This window comes from Toxorhynchites rutilus, chromosome 2 (genome assembly GCF_029784135.1).
Source record: "Toxorhynchites rutilus septentrionalis strain SRP chromosome 2, ASM2978413v1, whole genome shotgun sequence".
NCBI lineage: Eukaryota > Metazoa > Arthropoda > Insecta > Diptera > Culicidae > Toxorhynchites > Toxorhynchites rutilus.
Window position 1 is genome coordinate 81,872,478 of NC_073745.1, and position 10,825 is coordinate 81,883,302.

General features: G+C 38.3%; 1 protein-coding gene across 1 annotated transcript; it reads left to right on the forward strand.

Annotated features, from left to right (window-relative positions):
• Positions 1-9,299: 9,299 nt before the first annotated feature.
• On the forward strand, positions 9,300-10,534 carry LOC129769131 (MRG/MORF4L-binding protein). The gene is made up of 2 exons (XM_055771204.1): positions 9,300-9,761; positions 9,825-10,534. Exons 1-2 carry the CDS (start codon positions 9,383-9,385, stop codon positions 10,034-10,036), a joined length of 591 nt encoding a protein of 196 aa, XP_055627179.1. The 5' UTR covers positions 9,300-9,382; the 3' UTR covers positions 10,037-10,534.
• The last annotated feature ends 291 nt before the right edge of the window (positions 10,535-10,825 follow it).

The window sequence follows — 10,825 nt, forward strand, 5'->3', positions numbered from 1 at the left end:
TTTATGTTATCAATGTCAATCCAAATGAGTTCCCTCCTGTAATCCGGGAAAAAATAACTCTACACTGAGCATTTATTTTAATGATTTTGCCCTGTTAAGAATTCGATTTCATCGTTTCTTACTTCTTGATGAATATAAAAAGTAGGGCAGATTATGATTATGAAACAAGTTGAAACGAACATAATCGTAGTAGTAGTCAACCTATATGATCAGATCAGATTTAAGCAATTAATCGATGAAGACACTCTATTTTCAAATATGGCGACGGGGATCAAGTCACGGATTATTATTAGTGAAGCCGGAAGTAGCATGGAAAAAGATAAAAAAAAAACATTCTAGGATATTTGACGGGTTTCGAATTGACGAAACAAAACCCAATCAATCTTTTCCTTTTGAGGCGCCGAGCGAATCAGTTTGATTTTTTTTGAGTGTGATTTAGAATATCTTTTTTAGCGAGACAATAAGGATACAAGAAAAAAAATTTGATCAAAAAATCTTTCCCAAAAATTTTTGGGATTTTTAAAATCGTAAAAAATCGTGATTTGTACAAATAATTTTGGTTTCGACGTAGGATTACACCTTGCGGAAACATATTTGGGTACAAATAGAAAATTGAAAATCGAGCACATCATGAAAATTGTCCAACTTCAAACGCTTATTGCTTAGTCATTTCATGAAGGATTAATGAATTTTGATGTAGGATTACGTCTTTCGGGAACATATTGGGGTACAAATGGAAAAACGAAAATCGATCACGTCGTGAAAAATGTCCAATTTCAAACGCTTATTACTCATTCATTTCATGATGGATTGGTGAGATTTTTGCATCAAACGATTCCGGCACTCCATAACAATTTTTCACATTGAATAAAATAGTATTTATCATGTAACTAACTATCGAACAATTGAAAAATCTCAACCCCTATCCAAACAGAGATACCCAGTCCTGATTGGTCGAAATTGACGTCATTTATTTTCGCGTCCGATTCGTTCGTTCACCGGCAAGCTGCATGGAAATCGAGTAGGAGGCGCCTACTTCACATATACCAAATGGTATAAAAGGAAGGAGTATACGTGGATCTCATCCATTCTTACAACGGACGTGGAACGGACAACAACAAGTGGATAGCAGCAGCAGTGGAAGCGGCTTTTCTTAAGGCGAGCATCGAAGTTGAGCGGTCAAGCAAGCATCACGAGCGAAGCGTTTCAGGCACGTTCTCTTCGTCAGAAGTACGAGAACGTGTTCTTGGCATCATGAAGGGTATCAAACACGCTACCCGTCGTTCAGCTCGCCGTGGTGGTGTCAACGAAACCCCACGCAAACCGACGCACAGAAGCCGAAGATGCCAAAGCCAAAGAAAGCAGCAACGGCTTTGGAGAAAACTACCGCTGCTAAAAAGTAAACAACTGCCTACATCCGATTAACATGAACATGAACAGAGAAATCAACCAGTCCTTTTCAGGACTATCGATATTGCTTTGAACGACAAAGTTTAATTTATTGTTTTCCACTAATCATAAAAATGATGTAAAACTATGATCAAAAATATTGTTAAGTTTTGCTTTTTCTTTGACCAGGTGCAATTAACAGGGAACCGTCGTATAACGGCTAGAAATGTCTAAAATTTTCGTTCAATTCATCATGGAACATTCGTTATTTTTAAGTATTCGATCAATTGAGCGACTATTTGTTGAAAAAGCATCGATGATGAAAAGGGTTATGATATCATACATTTAAAAGCTATATTAAAACTTCGCTTCGCTTTTTCGCGCCCGATAAGCCAAATATTTGTATCGCAAGAAAGTAGGAGGCGCGTAGTTCACACATACCAAATGATATAAAACGAGGAAGCACTCGTAGATATTATTCATTCTCACAATGGACGTGGAACAGACAACAAGTAGCAGCAGCAATAGTGGAAGCAGCTTATATCAAGGCGAGCATCGAAGCTGAGTGGTCAATAGGCGAGCTGTGCCTCACATTGAGTTTCTATGGCAGTAGAAGCAGCGGCAAACTACTACTACTACTTACTACTAGTGGCAGCAGCAAGTATCACGAGCGGAGCGTTTCGGGCACGCTCTCTCCGTCAGAAGTGCGAGAACGTGCTTCTTGACATGGTGAAGGTGCAGCAGTGAAATTCAAGACGAGCATCGAATCTGAGCGGTCAACAATTGAGTTGTGTCTCACATCCCGTAAACGGGCATCGGAGCTGAAACAACTTTCTATCACTGATACCGGAAGCTCGATAATAACACTGGTGAAGTGAACAAAAACTACCCAACAACCAAACCAAACGGCCCTTTTCAGGGCCAGCAGATCATTATCAAAGAGTTTAACAATATATTTTTTCAAACATTTCCAAAATCAGGATGCGACAGACAGCCTAACGTAATCCTACGTCTACTATGCGGTCGTGTCGGACACAACCTCCTGTAACTTTTTTGTGTCAATCAGTTTCGGCAATTCAATTGAATAAAATAATAAATGTCATGAAACGAACTATCGTACAATTGAAAAATCTCCAAACGGAAAATTCTCGTTCTGATTTGTCGAAATTGAAGATACGATGAAATCGGTATTGCAAATACATGAAGGTAGGCGGAGCTTTAGTTCCTACCGAAATGTGTTCTCTAACAAAGCCATTAAAAGAAAGCTGCCTAGGAAAATCGGCATTGCAAATACATGAAAGTAGGGAGAGCTTTTGTTCCCACCAAGTGTGTTTTGTGGTTTATTTGGTTGTGTTCATTTTCACCCAAGGAAGATTCACGCGGCGAGAAAAACTGGAAAAGCGAAGGAATATTCGAAAAAGTGATTTCCCATATGCTCTGCATATCGTATTAAGTGCTGTTAGTCCAATTAAAATTCCCATTGCGACATATAGCATCGTGTTACGTTAGCTTCGAAGCGAAAATGGAAATGAGTTGAATAAACACTCCGATAGTAAAAATTATAAAACAAAATTACCTTTTTCATTTCAAACATATTTTCTCTATAATAAAGTAACATGTTTTTCTCTGGTGAGAGAAATTGATAATTGTGTTCGATAGTGATAATTATCTTATATTACATTGGTGATACACAGAAGCTATCTCGTCCAGGGCTAAAGATGGCGGCCTTCATCATATCTCATTCCACTTCGGCATCTTCTGTTTTGAAACTCACTATCCAACAACTAATTACCATCCTTCTGTCATCATCGTACGATTGTAACACATGTGGAGTGAACAAACAATACCCAACAATCAAACAAAACGGCCCTATTCAGGGCCACCAAATCATTCTCAAAGAGTTAAACGATGTAATCCTTCAAACATATCCAAAATCAGCATGCAAGAGATAGCCTAATGGAATCCTATGTCAACTATGCGGTCGTGTCTCGGACACAACCCTACTGTGATTTTTGACGTAGGATTACGTCTTTCGGGAACATATTGGGGTACAAATTGAAAAACGAATATCGATCGCATCGTGAAAAATGTCCAATTTCAAACGCTTATTGCTCAGTCATTTCATGACGGATGGATGAGATTTTTACATCAAAACATTGTGGCACTCTATAACAATTTTTCACCTTGAATAAATATATTATTTTATCATGTAATTAACTATCAAACAATTGAAAAATCTCAACCCCTATCCAAACGGTACTGATTGGTCGAAATTGACGTCATTTCTTTTTCGCCTACTTCGCTTCTTTCGTTCCCCGATAAGTCAAATATTTGCATGTCGAGCGAGTGGGGGGCGCCTATTTCTCACATACCAACTGATATAAAAGGACGGTAGCATTTTTCGATTTCTCCGCATTCTTTGTGTGGACACCGACTGGACAACATCGTTGCTGGACGGGCTGGACGGCGAGGGATCGAGTGCCTTTCTCAAGGCAAGAGGGCGGAGGTGGTAGCGCTGGAGTAGAGTAGAGTAGAGTTTTCAAAGGGCCTTTCTCAAGGCTAGAGACGAATGAACTGAAAAAGTTTAAAGTCTCTATAATACAATACCTTCCTTCCTTCGATTTCTCATTCTCGTTCAACGCTCAGATCGGCAAACATCTGGGCTTCTAGTGTGCAGTGTTCTACAAATCAACCAACACCATACGGTGCGGCAAAGGAGAGGAAGCCATCGGCAACCAACGATGGATGCGGTGCGGCAAAGGAAGCAAAGGAGAGGAAGCAGCGAAGTGCATCGAATTAAATCTAGTGTGCATTGCTGGTGTGCTCCTCTTCACATCAACAATTGGATGCGGCAAAGGAGGCAGAGGAGGCAGAGGAGCGAAGTGCATCGCATCGTATCACACCCGCTATCCGTCGTTTAGCTCGTCGTGGTGGTGCCAATAAAACCCTCGCAACCCGACGCGCAGAAGCCGATGACGTAAAAGTCAAGGAAAGCAGATGCGAATCCGTAAAAGCTACCGCTGGCAAAACTAAACTGCTACATCCGACTGAAACGCAGCAGATTCCGTACAACCCATTTAACCATTCCAGTCCTTCTCAGGACTATCAATTTGTTTTTTTTATCCCATTTATTTATTTAAGGCTCATTAGCATTTTAGCTGTAACAGAGCCGAATTTTAATTGTGTACATGTCACATGGTTATCATATCTATAATTAGCACATTACACAGTTGCCATTCGCCAGTATTCCTTCTATACCATTACACATGGTACATTCACGGAGTAGCCATTTAGGCGTAAGAGTTATTTTTTCTGTTCTTCCATTATCCAGTTGGACCACCGGACAGCGGAGACAGTTGATTGATCATTGTTGAGTTATTTATAGAACTGTAGCCCGATGTGTCTGGCAGAACAGAGCAGTTGTATGGATGAATCGATCTTATTTCGACCGTGGATCGATCTCCATCACTGATGATTGTTGCGTGGAAGTAGCTATTCTGTAACAACACAAAGATGGTCAATGAGGGCCCTGAGTTTTGAACTCACGATCGATCAATTTGTTTTGAAACAAAAGAGTTTATTTTACTGTTTTCCACTTACCACAAAAACTATATAAAACTATGATCAAAAATACTGTTTATTTTTACATTTTCTACTAACAACTAACAGGGAACCGTCAGCATTTTGACGCCAGTGTGCCGCAAAAATGTTAGGATTACGTAGGATTACGTCTTTCAGGAACATATTGGGGTACAAATTAAAAATCGAAAATCGAGCACATCGTAAAAATTGTCCAATTTCAAACGCTTATTGCTCAGTCATTTCATGATGGATTGATGAAATTTTTAATTTTTTCGTCAATCGATTTCGGCATTCCATATCATTTTTTTATATTGAATAAAATAATATATGTCATGAAATTAACTATCGAGTAATTGAAAATTCTCAACCCCTATACTAACGGACATACCCACTTCTGATTGGTCGAAATTGAAGACACATGCGGCAGTTCCCTAACAGAGACATCAAAACCAAGCTGCCCGGTAGAAATCGGCATTGTAAATATATGCAAGTCGAGGGCATTTTTATATTGCAAGTAAGGTGAGTGATACGATTAGTCATAGCAAATAAAATTTAAATTTGCAACATTAATGTTGGTTGCTTCGTGAATTTTCATGATCGTGTATAGTGAGAAATTTAGCACAAGTGTAAGTGTAAAATTATATATGTTATCAGTTGTGTTAAAAATAAACTGATATATGAAACGATTTATTTCAATTTTCATAAATAAAAATCAAGGTGATTTCCCGCTCGAGAACGGGTCGTTTGGTTTTATGCTGTCTGTTTTGTTGTGTTCATTTTCACCCAAGGAAATTTCATACGGTGAGAAAAATTGGAAAAGTGAAGAAATATTAGAAAAAGTGATTTCCCATATGCTCTACATATAGTATTAGGTGTTGTTAATCCAACTAAAACTCGCATTGGGTTAAATAAACACTCAGAAAGTTAAAATTATAAAAAAACAGGAAGTGGGTTATATCTATGGTATAACCGCAAGTGTGACGTAGGACTATCGTTGATTTAGAGATCATTTGTTTGAAGTTTAATCTAAATCCATTTTGAATGAATGAATAAATGAATATTTGGGAGACTTCGAAAACGAGAGCGTTACGTTGGAGGCACAAGGTTTTATGCATCCAATATAGGATACGAAAAACCTTGTTCTGAAGAATAATCTTCAGAAGCTAACCTGCTAACTGTACTTGATTGACAAATCACAAACCCAAATGTATTATATGGATATTTTATGGATAGAAAACATTAAAATAAACTCTTTCGCTTGAATGTAATTTTCAATTCCAAGGGGAACTGGCAGATTATTTTCCAGCAACGATTAGATATTTCCACATTTTCCTCGATACTGGAAGCCCACCAGTGGTTAATACTAACTCGATAACCACCTGTTAATAGTACTTGATTGAAAAATATTTGGTCACAGTGTTACATGGATAAAAAACATTCAAATAAACTCTTTCACATGAATGTATTTTTAAATTCCCAGAGGAACTGGCAGATTATTTTCCAGCAATGATTAGATCTTTCCGGAACTTTCTCGATGCTGAATGGCATCCAAACGGAAAGAATTCTGCGCGTGTATGTGTCGATCCTTCGCCGTCCACCTCCTCCAGCACGTTAGGCAACGATGTTGTCTTGTCGATGTCCTCACGAAAAATGAATGTGTCTCACCACCAAAAAGCTTAAGTATGCTTTTTGTGTGTGATTGAATCGAGAGAAGGTGTGGTTTGCGATGGCAATTTGGAAGGCAAACTAGAGGGGAATGAACTCTCTGAGCTCGGAACTTTCGGCGACTGAGCAATAATCGATTGCGGGCGCATACAATATTGGATACGGAAATATCCTACTGATGGGGAAGAATAATCTTCAGAAGCTATCCTGTTAATTGCGATTGATTGAAAAACCACAAAACCAAATGTATTTGGTCAGTGTTACATGGATAGAAAACATTCAAATAAACTCTTTCACATGAATGTATTTTTAAATTCCCAGAGGAACTGGCAGATTATTTTCAGTAACGATTAGATATTTCCACATTTTCCTCGATACTGGAAGCCCACCAGTGGTTAATACTAATTCGATAACCACCTGTTAATAGCACTAGATTGAAACATATTTGGTCACAGTGTTACATGGATAAAAAACATTAAAATAAACTCTTTCACATGAATGTAATTTTAAATTCCCAGAGGAACTGGCAGATTATTTTCCAGAAATGATTAGATCTTTCCGGAACTTTCTCGATGCTGAATGGCATCCAAACGGAAGGAATTCCGCGCGTGTATGTGTGTGTGTAGCGATGTCTTCCCGGGGAACCGTTTGTGGCATCACTCTCTTCCTGATGGATTCCCTTCTGGCCTAAGGTGCACAAACAGGCTCTTGGTGACACCGTTCATCCGCGCTTTCATGATAAATGAAGAGCTTCACCACAACAGCGACAACATGCTCCAATCGCTGTTCAATTAGAACTGAGTGGATTTCCGAGCGGCGCTCGCTTGTATACCGATTGGTGATTTCAATAGCCTGTTTTGAAAGCAATTTTAAGACTATTGAAACAAGTTTTTGGATCAAAAAGTAACAAGTATAGAACGCGTAGACATTTTATCTTTCGAATGAAGTGTTTATCATACCATTTCGTTCAGTTGTTTAGGAGCTATTAACGCTCAAAATCTCGGTCTCCGGCGTAACGCTTTCGTTTTCGAAATTTTGATTTTACACCCCGGTATAGAAATGAAAGACGTAGTCCTACGTCAAAAAATTACATTTTCCTTTTCAAATATGTTGTCTCTATATTAAAGTATTATGTTTTTACTGATGTGAAAAAAAGATGATTGTGTTCGGTATTGGTAATTATCTTATATTCATTGGTGAGTTTTTTCTTTCTTTATTTCATCCATACATAACACAGGGGTCATCTCGTCTAGGGTCAAAGATGGCGGTTTTCATCATATCTCATTCCACTTCGGCATCCTTCTATCTGATACGCACCATCCAATAACTGTTTGCCGTCCTTCTGTCATCATTGCTGTCACCATTCACTGGTGGAGTGAATGAACAATACTCAACAACCAAACAAAACGTCTCTTTTCAGGGCCACCAAATCATTATCAAACAGTTTAATTATATAATTCTTCAAACATATCCAAAATCAAAAGATAGCCTAACGGAATCCTACGTCAACTATGCGGTCGTGTCTCAGGCACAACCCTCCTGTGATTTTTTTTATTTCGTTCCATTTTTATATTGGTTTTCAAAACATTCTCATTCAATTTCATTCTAGTATATACCCAGAAATCGACTCAAGAAGAATGATTTGTCGTTGAACAATTAGTGAAAATTCCATTTTTGATTGGATTGAAGTGTAACGGTGAGGCAATTTTTTCAAATACGAGTAATAAAATTTATACAAAATTAATCAACGTATAAAAATATCAGTGAGTGATAGCAAATAGCTTATGATCGGAAAGTACCGGGAATTTTTTCAATAAAACAAAATAGAGGTAAATTTATTTTATCATCTTCAAAATATGATCCATCTGAAGCAACACACACGTGCCAACGTTTGACCCAGTCCTCCATGCACCTCTGGTAGACCGATGAAGGAATGGCCTTTAGTTCCCTCGTCACATTCTTTTTGGTCTCCTTGATCGGCTAAAATCTCTTTCCACGAAGTGGCAACTTCTACTTGGGGAACATAAAAGTCGCACGGTGCTATATCAGGTGCATACGGTGCTTGCTCGAAGGTATTTACTTGATGTTTGGTCAAATAATTCAGTACAATTCATGCTCGGTGCGATGGCGCGTTATCATCATGCAAAATCCAAAAATTGTCGTTCCACATTTCCGGCCGTTTGCGACGTAGGGCAGTCACTAATGATCAGATGGCACTAAAACCTGACAGATGTGCGTATTACGGTCGTATCAACGTAAGAAAAAAAATAAACCGGTTCTCGCATGTACGGTACGTTTAAATAAAAAAAAAATCCCGGTACTTTCTGATCATAGTGTACGATTGTTTCGGAATAAGCAAATCCAAATGTTCTTTTTCCATTTAATGGAGAAATACAATTTTGGTTTTTCGAAATATATTAGGATGTATATATATAAAACATTCACCTTGGATGGTTTGAAGTCGAAAAGCTGTATCCAAACGATAGCTAGTCGTTTTAAATCAAGTCAAATCAAAATGTATACATTTTCATTTTTACTTTTTTCCGATATTTCGACTAACCCAATTATGAATTTGCTTTAGTGTAAAACCTGTTGAAATTCCCGGGAGAATTCCCAAGCCAACCTTAAATTTATAACAAACTATCGTACCTGCCTTGTTTGTACACAAATCATCTACCGCTTTACCACTAATCTACCCCGACCGCGTCCATCGCTGTAAAAATAAAGATCGCCGAATGTTACTAAAATGACAACAGTTAAGGAAAAAATGGACAGTGAATACTTTGAATGGGTCCCCGAAGATGAAATCCAGTTATTTTTCGCCATGGAAGATCTCAAACCGGTGGGGATCAATAAACATTTTTTCATTGCCTGTATTGTGGAGCGACTGTCGAAAGCGTTGAATCGAGAAATCAGCAGCGACTCGGTATGGTCCCATCTCAGAACAATGTACAACTTGAAAGCCTTGGATGAGCAAGAGCAACTACCATTCCCGAATGAGGAAATCGACTTTGACCTGCCGGAAGCGGAGTTCCCTTCTATCCTGAAGAGGAAGTCTGTGGAGGAGCAGAGTGCGGATGAAGGCAGAAAATCGGAGTCAAAGACGGAGTCCGCAGCTAAGACTGGTAACATCTGTGCCAGTGGTTATTTATTACCAAATGTTCTTATATGTCCAATAAATGTTACAGTTAAAGATAGAGATCACACAGAGAAGGACAAACAGAGCGACAGGGATAGCAAAGACAGCAAATTTCCCAAATCGAAAATGGATGCCGGGGATAATAATACCCCGAAAAGGGCCCAGAAACGTACCCGCGGATCGATGTCACTGGAGCCGAATGCTGGAAGTCCGGCAAGTACGCCACCTAATGTGCAAAGCACAAAGCGGCGCCGAATTTAGGGTGTGTCCCGGCTGAAATCACTCCGCTTGTTCTGTGCGATATGATGGAGAATAGTATATTCAGCTTTAGAAAATCCTCAAAATTACGATAAGTGTAAAATATCAACAATCATTTAATAAAATCTTCACGCACCCTAAATTATGTACATGACATATTCATAGCCAGATTTTTATGGACATCTAAACCGCGTTTTTATACTTAATTGTGTCAGTTATAATATATAATAGAGCCACTCCTTATGAAACAGACAAAAAACAATGCGATACGATAGCTAACACCAGAAGTTTGTCTATATGCAAGGCAATCAGTGATGCACGATTAGAACCTTTCAGTTTACGAAATAGCCAATTTCCAATTCTTTACCAATTTCAATCTATGTAGACTTTAAGCTTAAGTGAACTATATCATTATTTTACAGAGACGAAAGGCTCTGGATGAGTTAGTCTCTCTAAAAAAATAAATCTTTTTTTGTTAAGCGGGAGTCAATCAAAACCCAAGTTTTTGTTCATTTCTTTATGGAAATCCAATAGTCTAGAAAGTTTGTGCCAATTTTAAAGATAGGATACACAGTATTATTAAGTTATATATACACCATTTTGTTTCATCTTTCTTCAGGTTCTTCTCGAAAATGTATTTTCTATACTGTCCAAGCAGAAATTCCTATAAAATTTTTTTGCAGGGGCCTGAATAAGTGATAATCTAAAGGTGTAATATCTAGTGAACTAGGATTGGACGACCTTGGATCGATCTTTCGTCTCTGATTTCCGATTCTTTGGATCGATTCTTTA